The following is an 18,294-nucleotide window of genomic DNA, read 5'->3' as shown; positions in this document are numbered from 1 at the left end:
ATGGCCCCAACACCTCTTTGGAAGGTATCTCAACAGCTTCATACACAAACCACCATGCCATCCTGCATCTTCATGACCTGCTCTAGATCCAGTGAGAGATCATGAACCAAGGGGAGATGGGTGAGACCCCACAGCCTCCTTATTGAACCACCAAACTGGCCACTGTTGGTCAGACCACCCCCAGATATCTTCTGGCCTTGGACACAGACAAGTCCCCTCAGGCCAGCACGTTCATGAGACCTCTCCCACCCACTGACACAGCCCGTTCAAGCCACTTCCTTGCACCCCTCCACATTTGCGGTAGGCTGTGAGGACAAGGACATCCCCATGGGTTTCCCTACGTGGTGTAACTCGTCCCACTGCCTGGGTGCTTTGACCATGGCTGGACCAGGGGCCAGAACAGGTCAGATGTTCTCCTGCACCCATCCCGAGCACAGCAGCAGGAACCACAGCGAGCTGTTAAACCTGCAAGCGTGACGGCTACTGGAATACCATGTTCTGCTGCCAAATCCTCCTTTGGCTCAGGCTGAGCTGTGCTCACTTCACCTCCCTCTGGACATAGGGACCGATGCTCAACAAACTCAAGACACAGACACACGTGCATGCAAGACCTGGCCCCTATATCCCCCACTCCCACGCTGGGGTTTCCCAGACTGAGCAGAGCGTCCTGATGGGTCATGGGAGGTTTAAAGCTGCTTTACATCATAGAATCATGGAATGGTTTTGGTTGGAAAGGACCTTTAAGATCATCGAGTCCAACCGTTAACCCAGCACTGCCAAGGCCACCACTAACCCATGTCCCTCAGCACCACATCTACACGGCTTTTAAATCCCTCCAGGGATGGGGACTCCACCACTGCCCTGGGCAGCCTGTGCCAGTGCTTGACAACCCTACTCCATCAGCCCAGGGAACAGCTCCCAGTTGCCCACCCATTACCCAGCCGGGTCTCTGTACACGTGGGATCACCATACATCAATCCGGAGTCACACTGGAGCTCCTCTACACTACAGAACACTGAGGAGTCAATGGTTGGACTCGATGATCCCAGAGGTCTCTTCCAACCTGATTGATTCTGTGAGTCCTGAGGGGTGAGTCCCTGCTGCAGTTAAAGCCTTGACCTGTGGCTAGAGAGGGGCTAATGCACCCATGAGCCCCCAAAGCATGGAAAGCTCCGTGCCTCAGTTTCCCTAGCAGGGACTTTCACTCCAGGTACCAAACTGGCTCCACCAAGGACGCTGTCAAAACACCCTGAAGCTCTCACCCCACTTCTCCCTCATTTCACCTCATGGCTCCGGGGTTTCTCCCATCTCTGCATCCCTGGGCGATCCCCCCGCAGCTCCCCCCCAAGCAGGACACGTCTGAACCAGGCTCCCGGCCCCGAGAGCTTTTTCGGAGGTCACACACCTGCCAGCCAGCACCGCGCCGGGCGCGCGGGGGTGTGTTTATGCAAACCAGTTTGCGAGGTTTAAGAGCGGCCATAAATAAAATGTAAAAAGCACTGTCTGGTACACGAAGTCCAGGCGCTCCTGTGACAGCCCTGTATTTATGAAGGGCTTAAAATGCAACTTAGCTGTGAAGGGACTGGTTAAAACACACCGGGCCCTTGACGTGTGGCATCCTAACGACTCCGCTCGCTTCCAGATCGCTTCCCACGCACTCGCCTTGCTCAGTCCTGGGCTGGGAATTTCTTCTCGGGACTTTGGGAGCCTGGAAAACTCTACAGCCTCATGAAGCATTGCTGAGCTCCCCAGGGTGGAGGAGCTGAGCGAAGTCCTGCACACAGAGCATCCCCACAGAGCAGCAGACGGGGCCCCATTTCCCTCCACTCCTTCCCAAGGGGATGCTGGGTTGTCTGAAGTGGGGTGTGCAGTCCTCACCTCTACCTTACCGTGGCCATCGGGAGGATTTGCTTTTCATCCCTGTCCTTTCCATCTTGGACAGAATCACAGAATCAGTCGGTTGGAAGAGCCCTCTGGGATCATCGAGTCCAACCATTGCCCTGACACCACCATGGCAACTAGACCAGGGCACTAAGTGCCATGTCCAGACTTTTCTTAAACCCCTCCAGAGATGGTGACTCCACCACCTCCCTGGGCAGCCCCTTCCAATGGCTACTGACCCTTGCTGAGAAGAAATGCTTCCTAATGTCCAACCTGAACCTCCCCTGGCCAAGCTTGAGGCTGTGTCCTCTTGTCGTATCGCTAGTTGCCTGGGACCACTCAGTCCCTCAGCACACTCATAGGACAGATGGATCCCACAAACCCCCTTTTATCCAGGAACCACGTTAAAAAGAAATGAAACAGTAGCTTCCAAGCTCCTGGGGAAAACCACTGCCCTGCACCCTCCAGAGATGCTGGTGTTTAAATGCCTCCAGCCGAGACACCGTTGTGTTCAATTATTGCCGCTGAATTACTGACAGTGGACGGGCTGCAGCCCACTGGGCCCAGTAACCTGTGTAAATCCCCTAAAATAGCCTGTTTCTGTGGGCAAATTCTTCTTTTCTGACTTGCCTTCAAGCCCGAGCATTTCTGCTTCTCACCTATTTTTAGCCACGACACTGTAGGTCTCTTGGCTGATGAGCCTGCTCGTAACTAATTTATTCCTGTCTTCATTCTCCCTGAGCTCTCGGCCCCAAGAAAAATGTGAGGCTGGGAGCTGCAGAGGTGGACAGCAGAGAAAAGTCCACGATTTCACAGAATCACAGAATCAGTCAGGGTGGAAGAGCCCTCTGGGATCATCGAGTCCAACCATTGCCCTGACACCACCATGTCAACTAGACCAGGGCACTAAGTGCCATGTCCAGGCTTTTCTTAAACACCTCCAGAGATGGTGACTCCACCACCTCCCTGGGCAGCCCCTTCCAATGGCTAATGACCCTTGCTGAGAAGAAATGCTTCCTAATGTCCTAAGCCCTAATTTGATGAGGACTTGTCACCAAGACCCCCTCTGCCCTTGTCCACGGGCCACCTGGAGCCCCAACCAACCTCCCCGCAGCAGAGCCAAAGCGATCCAGAGCTGGGGGCAATCCTGGACCTTCCTGCTCCAATCCTGTCCCACAGTCCCCAGCCCTTTATCACCATTATAAACCCCGACAACAGACCCCAGTGCTTCTTCCCAAAGCAGGCAAACCCCTACTGCCCCCATCCATCCTGGTTTATGCCCAATTTAGGGGCTCTGCTACCATCAGCAGGCACCTCCGAAGAGCAAACACCTCGTTGAGCAGCTGTTTCACCTTCTAGAGATGTCTCCATCCTCCTCCTAGTCTGGGTACCACGGTGAACGCAGCCCTGGCAGAGGCAGGGGGTCAGACCCACAGCCCTCGCACAAGAAACGGATGCTGCAGTCTGAGTTCGGTGGTTTCGATGAGCCCAGGGAAGGGAAAGGAGCCAAACTCACCCGAATTTTGCCCTCCAAGGCTCTGCACAGCCCCATCCAACCGCCTGCCCAGCACACCCCATCGCTGGGACAAGCAATCCAGGGCTCACATCTTGGGTCGACGCTCCAGGAGGACGATTATTTGCCGAATGCCGCTGGCAGCGGGCGAGTCATAAATCACCCTAATGCAGCCACCGACAGACTCCGCTGGGATTTCGGGAGATTAAAGGGGAGAATGAACGTAGGGACACGCCGGGTCCTGCTCTGGTTTGCTCGGTGCTCAGGTGGCTTTGCGATGTTGTAGGGGTGCTCAGCACCCGCTGGTGGTGTCCCAGTGCCTCGCCCAAGCCAAACACACCTCCTGACCCCAGTTAACACCTCCAGCACCCTCCAAGCTGCTGAACAGCCCTGGCCAAGTCCTTCAAGCCCTTTTGTACAAGGAAGTGCTGAACCTCCCTTCCCTTCCCCACCCCAAATCTTATCTGCCTCAGTCAGTCGGTTGCGAGCAGGAGCAAGGACAGAACAAGGGATGGACATGGAGATGGACAAGGGGTGGACATGGAGATGGACATGGAGACGGACAAGGGATGGACATGGGGATGGACAAGGGATGGACATGGGGATGGACATGAGGAGGGACATGGAGATGAACAAGGGATGGACATGGAGATGGACAAGGGATGGACAAGGAATGGACATGGAGATGGACAAGGGATGGACATGGAAATGGACAAGGGATGGACATGGGGATGGACATGGAGATGGACAAGGGATGGACATGGAGAAAAGCCCCCAGCTTTGGTTTGGGGGGGTCGTTTCCCCAAATTGCCCACCTCTCCGTCCACCCTCGGAGGGGAGATGCACCCGTGAGGGGTGGGATCTGTGCGGGGGAAGGGCTGTAATTCATCCCCCTGCCCTGTGCGATTTCCAGCCCACAGGATTGGGGTCCCAGACCTTCAGCACGTCCCTGCCAGCCCACGAAACCCCCCAGCCCCTCACCAGCACGCAGCAGCGTGCTTGGCACTGTTCGTCCCCGCAAAGCAGCAGGGGACAGCAGTGGGTGAAGGGGGACACAGCTGCGTCCCCAACGGACCTGGCTTGCTGCACAGCCTGGGACACCCTAGCCATGGAGGACCAGCACCTGCCATGGCAAGAAGCCTCCCCGTGTCCCTAGCCATACCCACAAAGCCGCCCCGCAACTGCCTGGGGACCACGGTGATGGGGAAACTGAGGCACGGAGGGACCCAGCGCAGCCAGGATGGGAGCGGCGGGGGGACTTACGAGCCCGGGCTCGGCTCTCGGAGGCGAAGAGGAGCAGCAGGCACCGGAGGAGGAAGGCGAGGGGACCCGCCCCGGGAAGCATCGCAGCCCGGCGATCGGTGCCCGGGGGCTTTGGTCCCGGTGCCCGGGAGTGCCGCTGCCCTATGTCCCGGTGCTGGTCAGGGCGATGTCTCGGTCCCGGTGCCGAGGGGTTTCGCTCTCGCTGCCGGTGCCCGACGGTGCCGCGGTCTCTGTCCCGGTGTCGGATGCCTCGGGGCCGGTATCTGTACCCGGCGGTGCCCTGCGATGCCCGGGGGTACCGGTGCCGGGGATGTCGAGGCGCCGGTGCCCGTGGGTGTCGGTACCCGGGGGTGTCGGTGAGGGGGGATGTCGGTGCCGGGGGTGCCGAGTTGTCGTTGCCCGGGTGTGTCGGTGCCGAGGGGTACGGGTGCCCGGGGGTGCCGCGGTGCCGATGCCCGGGAGTGTCAGTGCCCGGGGATGTCGGTGCCGGGGGATGTCGGTGCCGAGATGCCGGTGCCCAAGGGTGTCGGTGCCGGGGATGTCTTTGCCCGGGGGTACCGCGGTGTCGGTGCCGGTGCCCGGGGGTGCCGAGGGGCCGGTGCCCGGGGTGCCGGTGCCCGGGGGTGCCGCGGTGCCGGTGCCGGTGCCCGGGGGTGCCGGTGCCCGGGGGTGCCGCGGTGCCGGTGCCCGGAGGGGCTCGTCTCGCTCCGATCAAAGGCGCCTCCTTTAGAGAGAGCCGAGGAGTTTGTTTGTTGGTATTAAAGGCGGAGATTGATGGAGGGGAGGGGGGGAGACCCGCAGAGTGGTGTTTTTTTTGTTTAATTATTATTATTTTCCCACTTTTTTGGGTGTTTTAGGAAATTCCTCGGCGGCGGGAGGGCGGAGGGAGGGCGGGCGGGGAGGGGGTGCGGGAGCCGCAGGTTTAACCCCTGCCTCTCTGCAGCCTGGCCGGGGCTCGGCGGGGCGGCTCGGGGGGCTCAGCCCGGGGGGGGGTGGCTGGAAGGACCTGCCGGGCTGGACCCCGTCCTGGGGTGCTACGAGCCGGGAGGTGACACTAAAGGGACATGTCACCCCTTCACACAAGGCCCGGCTGCACCCCTTCTCCCTGTTAAACCCCACTCGGCTCTGAGATGCTTGAGCCCCCCTGGAGAGGTTTAAAGCCTCCACGCTGGGGCTGACCCCACGCAGATGCATCTACCCCATCCCTGGGCGAAGCCACCGATGCCACCCTGAGCATCCCACACTCCGAGTGGGGCAAAGCAGAAATCCAGGCTGTAGCCTCCCCTCCCAGGGCTCTGCTCCATCACCGAGGTCCCCCAGTGCCCTGACTCCCTTCCCAGTAAATCCCAGTTCCCTTCCCAGTGCCATGGATGGGCTCCTTCCTTCCCAGGGCAGCGGGGTGCAGCCATCCACCCCGTACCCACAGCATGCAGGGGCAGAGGTTTCAGCGAGACAAAGCAGTCGAGCTCGCTCTCCCCACCAGCTGCTTTACATTCCTCCAGCTGCATAAAGCCATCTTAAATGACCAGCGTAGCCCTTGCCTGCAGGGACCCCCCCCTGGCCCTCAGCCACCATCCCAAATCCTCCTCCAGCTACCCCAGCAGAGCGGAGAGGAGCGTTCGCACCTCGGCTGCCCTTCGTCTTCGCAGCATGGAGCTGCTGGGCATGAAACGCCATCGGTTGAAAAGCCACCGGTCACGTCATCACCCCTGGAGAAGCCACCTCACCTGCTCCTGTTCCTGCTGCTCCCCAAATCCTGCACAAAGTGGTCCTGCTCCGGCTGCCAGCCCTGCTCTGCCTGTCTGTGGGGCTCAGCTTTCTGCTCTCCAGGACCCCCGTGAAGAAGTTGGACAGCACTGGGTCCTCCCTGAGCAGCCGTGTCCACGCAGCAGCACTGCTTCCCATGGCCACCAGTCCATCGTGGAGATGGGTTTCTGCAGCTTCCTTAGACCCCAAAGGCCAGATTTTGTGTCCTTTTTCACCCGTTTCTTCTGCTCCACCTTCACAACTCATACTCCCAGGGGTGCTTAGAGCACGACACTCTACTAGCACAAGAAATACAGGCTTTAATGTAGTGCTGAACACCTTCACACCCACATTGCCCCCCGGGCAGGCTTGGATGGAGGTCCCAGACCTCGCAGGAGCCCTTTGCAAATGGCTTCATCTCTACACCACAGGGTCTCTCTCTTCCCCTCATCTTCTCCTGCTTCCTCCACCACTGGCCAGGGAGAGACTGTCACCACCTGCAATCCCTTTGGCACCAGGTGAACGGAGATCTCCTCCATCAGCCAAGTTATCATTTATTTTCCTCCATTAATTCAAGCTCGGGATCAGGCTTTACAGGGTGTGAGATCTTTGTGCCCGACCTCAACCCACTTGAAAGTAACACCAAGCCACCAGCCTGCCAACAACTCCAAGGTGGCCCCAAACCCCTAATCCTGGTCACACCAGCAACGTGCCTCATTCGGCTCAGAGAGGAAAGCAGTCAAGGAGAATTTCTGCAGCAAAAACTTGTCTTTCCATCCATCCCTTCTTTCCATCTGTCTCTAGCCCTGCCCCAGGAGCCAAACACATCCCTCTGTACCAAACTACATCTGTAGGTGCCTGTTCCTGCAGCTGGATATGAGAGAGGGAAATCTTTGTAATAAGAAACCTGTTTTAATAACACTTTAAATTGTCTGCTTTGTTATTTTCTCTTTAAGCTGCTGAGTGCAAGAAGTCAAGATGCATTTCTGCACCCCCATGAGCTGGATACATCTTTTGGGAAGATGTTGGTAATCACCAAACCACGGCTAGCAAATGCAGACGAGTCCTCACCCCACCTTGACTCTCCCATAAGGAATATCTGTGATCCTCAAAGAGCACAGCCCTGTGAGCAGAGCAGGAGACAGCGCTGGGTCGTCTGTGGGGATCGTCCAGTTCTGGGCCCCGCACTTCAAGAAAGATGTTGAGGTGTTGGAGCAAGTCCAGAGGAGGGTGACCAAGCTGGGGAAGGGTCTGGAGGGTCTGACCTATGAGGAACGGCTGAGGGAGCTGGGGGTGTTTAGCCTGGAGAAGAGGAGGCTCAGAGGTGACCTTAGTGCAGTCTACAACTACCTGAAGGGAGGTTGTAGCACAGTGGGAGTCGGCCTCTCCTCCCAGGCAACTAGCGATAGGACAAGAGGACATAGCCTCAAGCTTCGTCAGGGGAGGTTCAGGTTGCACATTAGGAAGCATTTCTTCTCAGCAAGGGTCATTAGCCATTGGAAGGGGCTGCCCAGGGAGGTGGTGGAGTCACCATCTCTGGGGGGGGTTAAGAAAAGCCTGGACATGGCACTTAGTGCCCTGGTCTAGTTGCCATGGTGGTGTCAGGGCAATGGTTGGACTCGATGACCCCAGAGGGCTCTTCCAACCTGACTGATTCTGTGATTCTGTCACAGGTCTACTTGTTTCCAATCTCTAAAAAGAATTTTGCCACTCGGTGCCCTCCCCTGCGAATTGCCAGCAGAAATCTGCTGAAGGACCAAGTCACTACAGGGGAAAACAGCAGCCCAGAACCCAGGGCTGATCTGCACATCATCCAGCACCCACCGTCTGCAGAAAGCACAAGCAGTGCCCTTGCTGTTGCATTTCAGGGCTAACCGGAGCAATCCTGACATGGCCACACACCTTCAAGGCAAACTACAAAGCTGGTTTTCAGAGAAGGCAGCAACTTGCCTTGTGGATTACAGTATCTGACGTGTCAGAGCAACCCAGAGCCTGGGATGGTCCACGCTGCCCACTTTTCCTCTGAGCGATGGGTCAGCACCCCTGCAGCCTCCGTGCAGGTCTGGGATGGGGATGTTCCATCGCTGGAATGAGTCCAGAGGAGGGCCACGAAGATGCTCAGAAGGCTGGAGCCCCTCTGCTATGGAGACAGGCTGAGAGAGTTGGAGCTGTTCAGCCTGGAGAAGAGAAGGCTCAGGGAAGACCTTCTAGCACCTTCCAGTGCCTGAAGGGGCTACAGGGAAGCAGGAGAGGGGCTTTTTACAAGGGCAAGTAGTGACAGGACGAGAGGTTTTAAACTGAAAGAGGGGGGATTTAGATGAGATATTAGGAAGAAATTCTTGACTGTGAGCATGGTGAGACCCTGGCCCAGGTTGCCCAGAGAAGCTGTGGCTGCCCCCTCCCTGGCAGTGTTCAAGGCCACGTTGGATGGGGCTTGGAGCAACCTGGTCTGGTGGAAGGTGTCCCTGCCAGTGGCAGGGGGTTGGAACTGGATGATCTTTAAGGTCCCTTCCAACCCAAACCAGTCTGTGATTCTATGATTCTATGTCCCAGGCTGTGGTCAGGGGACCTGCATTTTTTCCCCACCTTACTGTCCTCACTGCATTATCTGTGCACTGACAGCTCCATGCAGTGCAGATTCACATCATCCAGGTTCATCTCACCTGATGGTCCCACCCTATCACCATCTAACCCAGCTTCCCTTGTTTCACCGCTCCACTCATTTCCAGCTCCCTGCAATTTTTGCTAGCAATGCCCCTCTATTTTCTTCTCATGCCTCGATGAAGATATTAAAGGGGTTTGGGTAAACAGCAGGCTCCTTCCAGCTCCCACCAGGAACAGCCGGTTCCTCCTCTCCCAGCTCTTCCCTTGCACAGGGCAGGCTTGAAAAGCCCATTTGTAGCGTAGGTCTGTGGGCAAGTTATGAAAGTGTTTAGAAAAATGGGGACGTGAAGCTCAAGTCAATGAAGTTATTTTACGGCTGTGCTGCAACAGCAACAGCTGAATTCAGGACTGTAGATCCTGGCCCCACATCAGGGATAAAACTTATGGGAAAGTTCAGCCATGTCCTAAGTGCAGACCCAGGAAATAAAGGCCAGTCTTGTCAGGAGCAAGGTGCTGTGTTACATCTCTGTTGCGTCTCATAAAGAATACATTCACCCTTTGGCAAAAACGAGGCTCTTTATCTTCATCTGCGAAGGAATCTGGCTGACAGTTCGATACTGCCAACATCAATCCATCTGCGATCATGAATCAGGCTCCAAAAACCATGGGATTGGCTTGCAAATAATAAAACTTGGGTCCTTTTTATTTGCCTTCTGGTTCCTGAGCCTTTAGGTCAAACTCGCTTCATGTTTTCTGGGCAATCAAGAGGAGACGATTCCTTTTTTTAATTTTTTTTTTCCCGCATGAAAACTGAGATTCTCCTACAAACTACTGAGTAAACAGCGTGGGCTCCAATAACATCCCCCACCACGCAAGCCTCGTGGCAGGATCGTGAGCTGGCCAGACTGCAGGCTGGAGGAGCTGGCTGCACACCCTACCTTTCCCTGGAAGTTTGTAGCCCAGCGTCCCCGACGTTTGATCCGGCGTGCGTCCGCGGGCCAGGAGAAACGCACCGGCGAGGGCTGCCAGCTGCAGGCGATGGAGCTGGAAACCTGCAGGACCATGAACTGTTGCAAGACGGACTAAAGAAATCCGGCTGGAGGAGGGAGACCTGTCCCGGGGACAGAGGAGCTGCTGCCTCACTTGACATCATGCTGCAAACACACGTAGCCTGATGTGGGGTGCTGATGGACAGCCGGCTAAACATGAGCCAGCAGTGTGCCCAGGTGGCCAAGAAGGCCAATGGCATCCTGGCCACTATTAGAAATAGCGTAGCCAGCCGGTCTGGGGAGTGATCGTCCCTCTGTACTCGACACTGGTGAGGCCGCACCGTGAATCCTGTGTCCAGTTCTGGGCCCTGCACTTCAAGAGAGATGTTGAGGTGTTGGAGCGAGTCCAGAGGAGGGCGACCAAGCTGGGGAAGGGTCTGGAGGGTCTGACCTCTGAGGAACGGCTGAGGGAGCTGGGGGTGTTTAGCCTGGAGAAGAGGAGGCTCAGAGGTGACCTTAGTGCAGTCTACAACTACCTGAAGGGAGGTTGTAGTGAAGTGGGAGTCGGCCTCTTCTCCCAGGCAACTAGCGATAGGACAAGAGGACACAGCCTCAAGCTTCACCAGGGGAGGTTCAGGTTGGACATTAGGAAGCATTTCTTCTCAGCAAGGGTCATTAGCCATTGGAAGGGGCTGCCCAGGGAGGGGGTGGAGTCACCATCTCTGGAGGTGTTTAAGAAAAGACTGGCCATGGCCCTTAGTGCCATGGTCTAGTTGCCATGGTGGTGTCAGGGCAATGGTTGGACTCGATGATCCCAGAGGGCTCTTCCAACCTCATTGATTCTGTGATTCTGTGAAAGAAATCTGGCTGCAGGAGCCAGTCCTGTCCCAGGTACAGAGGAGCTGCCACCTCACTTGACATCATGCTGCAAACACACGTAGCCTGATGTTTCTTCTGCTCAGGTGTGAAGGCTGGGGAACACATGGGTAAATCCTGACTACCAGTCATCCCACAGTGAAAACCACAGTCCCCGTTCAAACCCCTCAGCCAGCCCACCCCACCAAACCTCAGCCAGCAACAAAATCCAAGCTGGCACCAACCTGCTTTCATCAAGCAAAGCAAATCGCCTCCCATGAGTGGATTCTGCTTTTTTTTTTTTTTAAAACACAGGCTGTGGCACAAGACCCTGAGCAAAACTCCCACAGCCTGGTGGGAGCTGCGGCCAGTGGGAGGGCAGATGTGCTGGCACCTGAATTTGGGGCTGCACAAAGCAGAGGCAAGATTCCTGTTTCAACAGGAAACGGTTGTCAAGCACTGGAACAGGCTGCCCAGGGCAGTGGTGGAGTCCCCATCCCTGGAGGGATTTAAAAGCCGTGTAGATGTGGTGCTGAGGGACATGGGTTAGTGGTGGCCTTGGCAGTGCTGGGTTAATGGTTGGACTTGATCTTAAAGGTCCTTCCCAACCAAAACCATTCTGTGGTTCTGTGATTCTAACCCCATAGTCTTCCTCCATCCCCGTTGATGACTAGAGACCATGTCCTTTATTTTTGGCACACATTCGAGGAGGAGTCGATGCATCCCACATCGGCATGCCAGAAGTTGAAGCCACAATCAGAGGAGATGGAGGTGGAGATGGAGTCCTCCCATCCCAGCGAGATGCACATGAAATGGCCTCTCCACCATACTCCACGAGGTACAGCTAAATCGAGCAAAACCCAAATTTAGTCCATACCACAACTTCACAAATCTCCCCTCCTATACCTGGAACCTCAGGGGTTTCCTCTCCTCGTCTGGGGATTTGAGAGCTGGTTCATGCCACTTCTGCAGGGAGACACAAGCTCGTGGTACCTTTCTGGCCCTCAGCTCCAGCCCAGCCTCCCAGGAGGGCAAAAGTCCTATCTTCAAAGCCCCCTAAGAGCAGAAGACATGCCACCAATGCTGGCAGCCCAGCCTGAGCCTTGCTGCAGAGTTCAAACAGGGCTGAGGCACAGCCCCAACTGACGCCCTCCATCTGCTTTCCCACACCACCTTGTTTTGGTGGGCTTTATCCCTCCCTCCCACTGCCCTCCTTGAGAAGGGCTCTTGTCACTTTTGTCACTTCTACATTGCGCTGCTGTTGTTCTCTCTCTGCAGAAGGATGAGGTCCTGCAAAGTCCTGCTTGGAGAGCATCACCCACAAACTGGACACCCTGGAAATGCTTCCTATCAGCCTTTTCCTATTTGTCTTTCTTTTTGGTCTTTCCAGTAGGCAGCAGCTATGAATTCTCCTCCAAATCCAATAGTGGCCACCACAGAGGAGTCGGTCTCCTCCACCTCTCAAAGCCTTGAGCTCATGCATGGGCTGGGCAGGAGGGTAAGACTCCTACTACTCCTGGTCCATCCTGCTTGACAATCCTCCTCCCTGTAGGCACAGAAACCATCGGGAGGTAGAAACGGACATTTGGGTAACTGGGGTTCATGGCTTGGGTGGCTCCATTCCCCACTGCTCCCTCTGGGCACCGTGCAGAGATGAAGAGTTGGATGAGGAGGCAAAACATCTCTCTCCGAGCTGCGGAGTAAATCTTGCCTCCCCGGACAATGCCCTAGGAGCTCCTCTCACCACAGAATCACAGAATCAATCAGGTTGGAAGAGCCCTCTGGGATCATCGAGTCCAACCATTGCCCTGACACCACCATGGCAACTAGACCAGGGCACTAAGTGCCATGTCCAGGCTTGTCTTAAACCCCTCCAGAGATGGTGACTCCACCACCTCCCTGGGCAGCCCCTTCCAATGGCTAATGACCCTTGCTGAGAAGAAATGCTTCCTAATGTCCAACCTGAACCTCCCCTGGCCAAGCTTGAGGCTATGTCCTCTTGTCCTAGAGCTAGTTGCCTGGGAGAAGAGGCTGACTCCACTGGCTCTGCAGCTCCGATTGTGGTGGGAGGAGGAGAGCTGGCAAGGATCCTTCAGGCTGAGCCTTCACCTGTTTCTGTGCTGTTCCTTCTCCTGCATTAAGCCAGCGGTGGAGTAATGCTGTAATTCACAGCAGTGAAACCACAGGAGAGGAGCTACCTCATTCCCACAACTGACGGTGTAACCCTTGAACTCCTCGCTGGGCTCGTGGCAGCCACCTCTGCAGCCAGTCTCCTGTGATGCTCCGACCTGGGGCCTGGCTTTGGTTCAGTGATGGCAGGAGATGTGCCTCCAAGCTGCAAGTCAGCACTGAACGTCTCCTGCAGCTGCAAGAAGACACCTTCCCTGCAGGCAATCAGCACCTCCTCATGATGCAGCAGCTTGGGGAAGCTGCCTCCGGTTGCAATTCTAATACAGACACCACTTTACCCAGCATCTGATTTCCTGCTCCATCCTGATGAGTGATTAACGCTGGTGAGAGCTCCTCCTGAAGGTCTCTTGAAGGCAACTGTGTCTGGGGGACGTTCAAGCAGATCGTTCATCGTGGAGCAGTCCCGGAGATTGCTTGCCCAATGGACCATGCATGAAACTCGGCCTCGCTCGGGAGCTTTATCACGTCTCATACCACACCTCAAGCTACAAAGACTCTACAGAGAACATCACCCTACCTCTCCTGAGGACACCACCCTACCTCTCCTGACTCATGCTCCAGGGAAAGGAAGGAGCAGCCTTTACATCTATCACCCCACAGCGATCTAACGACCTGCAGGGCTCATGCCAGAGGCAACATAATTTGTTACAGCACCTTGAATGCAAAGTGGGTTCCCGAGGGCTTTGTGGAGTTGCAACAGGATCTGGTCAAACCCTGCGAGAGCATGTTTCAGCTCTGGGTTGCTGGCATCTGAGAACATCTGTTCCACATGCAAACAGCCACAACTACAGCAGGCAGAGAGAGTTTTTGGATGAATCTGAGTGCTGGAGGACTTTCAAGAGATCTAAAGCTGCACCTTTGGGGGTTTAAGACAGTCAATGACTGATGAAACTTAAAAAGATGATTTACTAATGGAATCACGTTGGATTCCCCAACCTAGAACGGGAAATCTGGTAGGTTTTTTAGTGTCTGAGCCTGTTGCCAAGCACAAGACCAACGCACGGTAAATAGTCTATACTCGGTGATATAGAGAGGACAGTGAGTAAGAGATTCCCCTGTAGGGATGGAGGTCAGCAACCAAATAAGAGAGGGGTGAAGAGAGGCTGGGCAAAGCAAGGGGGAAGGACAGGGAGGAAAAATGGAGGAGAACAGTGCCCTGGACCTGTCCATCTCTCTTGTCTCTGCTGCAACACATCCCCACCTGCATCCCAAGGCAAGCGTTTGGCCAGGGCTGGCATCATCGCTGGGAGGACCACAAAGAGAAACAGTGGTGGCAAAACCCTGCCAGCTCCTCGGGAGAGGTGAGAAGCAGAGAAACATTCCCTGCAGGCTGGGCAAGGCAGAGGTTTTGGCTCAGGGTGGCGGGATGCGAGGCTGGAGCCTTGCACGGGCTTAGGATACCCTCTGCAGGCCAGCGCTGAGCTCCGCACATCCCGAAACGTAAAGTCACAGACTGGTTTGGGGTGGAAGGGACCTCAAAGAACATCTAGTCTAACCCTCCTGCCATGGGCAGGGACACCTTCCACTCGACCAGGTTGGTCAAAGCCACGTCCAACCTGACCTTGAAAGCTTCCAATGATGGGGCGTCCACAACTACTCTGTGCTAGTGTCTCACCTCATTCATCATAAAAAATTTTTTCCTCACGTCCAACCTAAACCTACCCTCTTTCAGTTTAAAACCATTGCCGCTTGTAGGGGTTTGGGTTGGAAGACAAGCTGGAGACACACAAATCAAGTTCTGCCCTGGGTAGGCTGGATGTGCAGGAGTAATTTGGCACAATTTCTGGCAGAGATCCCTTTCCAAATCCATTGTCACTAGGACCTCTGCAGAGAGCTAAAGCTCTGCACGCTGGCTTGTCCCACGAGTGGTTTTGGTGGGGAACTGTGGGGAACTGCCTCCTCTTCCCATGTTCTCTGTTCCTCCCCAAGGGCTCCTCATTTTAGTCATTTGACAGCTCAACTAGAGATAACTAAAGACAGAAGTGTGGGTGAGGTTCCTCATCAGAGAGGGACCCGACACTAAAACATGGTGAACAGACGGATTGTTTAAGTACCCCAGTAAATAGATTAAAAGAAGCAGAAAAGCAGCACAAGAGATTCCCATAGCAACCAGTGCAGAGGCTCTGGTTCCTCTGATTTTCTCTGATACACCTTCCCTGCACACAGATAATCCAGGGGTGCTGGTATGACCTCGGACCCCGCTGCAAATGGATGGCCTTAAAGGAGGTGCAGTGAGCGTGTGATGGAGCCAGGAGGACAGAAATCATAGAATCATTTTAGTTGGGAAGGACCTTTAAGATCCAACCATTAACCCAGCACTGCCAAGGCCACCACTAACCCATGGCCCTCAGCACCACATCTACATGGCTTTTGAATCCCTCCAGGGATGGGGACTCCACCACTGCCATGGGCAGCGTGTTCCAGTCCTTGACAACCCTTTCCATGAAGACATTGTCCCTGATCTCCAATCTAAACCTCCCCTGGCACAACTTGAGGCTGTTTCCTCTTGTCCTATCACTTGTTCCCTGGGAGAAGAGACCGATCCCACCTCGCTACACCCTCCTTTCAGGCAGTTGTAGAGAGCGAGAAGGTCTCCCCTCAGCCTCCTCTTCTCCAGGCTAAACACCCCCAGGTCCCTCAGCCGCTCCCCATCACACTTGTGCTCCAGACCCTTCACCACCTTCGTTGCCCTTCTCTGGACTCGCTCCAGCACCTCAAGGTCTTTCTTGTAGTGAGGAGCCCAAAACTGAACATAGGATTTGAGATGTGGCCTCACCAGTGCCGAGTCCAGGGGGAAAGTTCTTGCACACCTGAAGATGAACCTGTCAGGAAGCAGCGTCCTGGGGGAAGCCACTGAAGCAGCTGGGCTGGAGAGCACAGAGAGCAGAGAGGCAGCAACCAGGGGCATCAAAGCAGGGCCATGGCTGGAGAAGAAACATATCTTCTGAGCTGCACTGGCATTTGAGTTTTCTTCCTCTACTTACTATAGAGATATGTAATAGAAACAAATACTTGTTCAGACAGGATGGCAGGTAGAGGGGGACATCCCAGCAGGACCGGACAAATCCCAGGCTTCAATTTCAATAAGAGAAGTTTGGGTAGAAGAGTGAGATACTAAACGAGTGGGACTGAATATTTGGGAAGGCTTCAGGGTCCCCACAGCTGGAGATCTTTGAGAAGAGCATGAGCGTATCCATCAGCAATGCCCTACGTAGAGCTGATCTCACCTTGGACCAAAGTGTAGGAGCAATCTGGATCGCCGTGTCCAGCCCTCTGACCCAAAGCAGCAGAGGTTTAGTTCTGATGGTCAACAGGGCATCTACACCACACTGGGACACAAAACACCTCCCAACATCCCACCTAAGGAACACATTAACACACCAGGGGAATGTCTCTGAGATCAAAGACCTCTCATGCACCCTGGGAATGAAGGAAAGATGGGTATAATAAAGATTTAAGGATTTTTTTTCCAAGGTAATTTGTTCTCTCTTGGGTTTAGGTGGCCACCAGATCTCTCTGGTCCCTCTCCATCCTTCTGATACCTGCAGCACTTCCTCATCTTTCCTTCATTCCCAGGGTGCATGAGAACAGTCAAACCTGTGGCAGGTGACTGACCAAGTCCTGATTGTCCTATGTGCCCCTTCCCTAGTCTGGCAGAAGAAACAGCCTCTCCTGCTCCCTGTGTGAGTCCTAACACCCCAACCTCAGCCCCCACAGCTGGTACAGGAAAGAGCAAACTCACCTCAGGAGAAGTTTCAGGGCAATGCGACCAGGATGGTTCATCCCCCTCCTTCTTCCCTTCTAACTCATCTCCCAGGATGATGGGATGTTACCAAGTGTCCTGTGCGCTTGGCGCTGCACAAGTATTGAAGCAGGGGTCCAGGATGAGCTTAAGCAGAGGGACAAGATGCCTTCCCAACCCAGTGCACATGATAACGTGGAAAGCAGAAGAGCTGGTGAGATGGCCAGGTCTCCTGTGTGCACAAATGCTGTGCATCTCCCACTCCTCACATTTAACACCTCGAAAGGCCATGGCCCAGCCTCATGCACCTGCTTGCAGCCTCGCTCCTGCCAGGCCACCGCGGAGGTCTGCTGGTGGGCTTTCCAAGCAGATATCCCTCTCAGACTCATCACGAGGAGCCCAGATTTTGAAGCACTTTTAGGTGTCTGGAGAGGGAGGGAGGCATCAGGTGGGATTTTGACAGCACGGAGGTGGTGACAGCAAGGTGCCCAACATGGCCACCCTTGCCCACCCACCCGCTCCTTCCCTTTCCTGAGGTGCCACTCTGTTTGGGGTACATGTCACAGCAATTCGTGGTCTTTTCCTTCCCAAACATGGTGGCCACATCTAAACTACTTTTGAAGAACAACCTGTAGCCCCAGTAACCCTAAAATCGTCCCTGGGGATGGTCTGGGTTTGAATGGGACTAGTTGTTCGAGGCCAAAACTGTGCCAAGGACCTTTCTAACAATTCACTGAGGGCGCTTTGGGGTGTAACACAAACCCCTTCCCTGGGATCTGGACTCACCCCCCAACCCCAGCACTTCAATTCAAGGAGCAGTTATGCAAAGGTAGCTCCTAGTCTAGACTCTGTTACCAGCCTGAGACAGGAGGAAGGGATGTGGGTTAATGGGGCCAACAAGGACACCAAAACAAGAGTTATGGGAGATTTATGTGCAACAACAGCAAAAAAAAATACCTTTCTGTTGACAGGGATAGGCTCAGGCAGTCACCAGGAGGGAGGTGGGTTGCCAGCACTGGAGGTCTTTAAGAGGATGACCAAGTGTTGCTCAGGAGTGACTCGGGCTGAGTTGATCCTGCTGCAGGAAAGGGGATGACTGAATAACCCCTTGGGGACCTTGCCAGCCCGATTTTCCATGAGTCCTGCACCCCCTTGGGCAATGCCAGGGTGTGGTATCACACAGATCTGAAACTCCACATAGTATTTGCCTTTAATAACCAGCTGGTCAGCTTAGTCCCCTGTCACAGCAACATGGCAGGGAGGGTTGCACTCCCCCCGTTGCCAAGGAAAGCACGTGCATCTGGATGCCACAGCTCCTCTCCTCATCCCTTCCCTCCTGGAAGGGTGTCCCTCTGCAAACCCTGCCTGGAGGAGGAAGGGAAAAAGGGGAGCCACCATGAAACAGACCCCACAGGGATCACAGAATCCCAGAATCATTCAGGTTGGAAGAGACCTCTGGGATCATCGAGTCCAACCATTGCCCTCACACCACCATGTCAACTAGACCATGG

At 55.0% G+C, this 18,294-nt stretch overlaps 1 protein-coding gene across 1 annotated transcript in view; it reads right to left on the bottom strand.

The window, feature by feature from the left end:
- The window catches only part of CHRDL2 (chordin like 2), a 29,957-nt gene extending 25,218 nt beyond the window's left edge, over positions 1-4,739 (bottom strand). The window contains exon 1 of the mRNA XM_068419077.1: positions 4,658-4,739. Within this exon, the coding sequence (XP_068275178.1) occupies positions 4,658-4,739 (82 nt within the window). The remainder of the gene's footprint in view (positions 1-4,657) is intronic.
- Between the last annotated feature and the right edge of the window lie 13,555 nt (positions 4,740-18,294).

Source organism: Nyctibius grandis, chromosome 2 (assembly GCF_013368605.1).
Source record: "Nyctibius grandis isolate bNycGra1 chromosome 2, bNycGra1.pri, whole genome shotgun sequence".
NCBI lineage: Eukaryota > Metazoa > Chordata > Aves > Nyctibiiformes > Nyctibiidae > Nyctibius > Nyctibius grandis.
The sequence above is the reverse complement of the archived record's forward strand: the minus strand, read 5'-3'. Positions and strand labels throughout refer to the sequence as shown.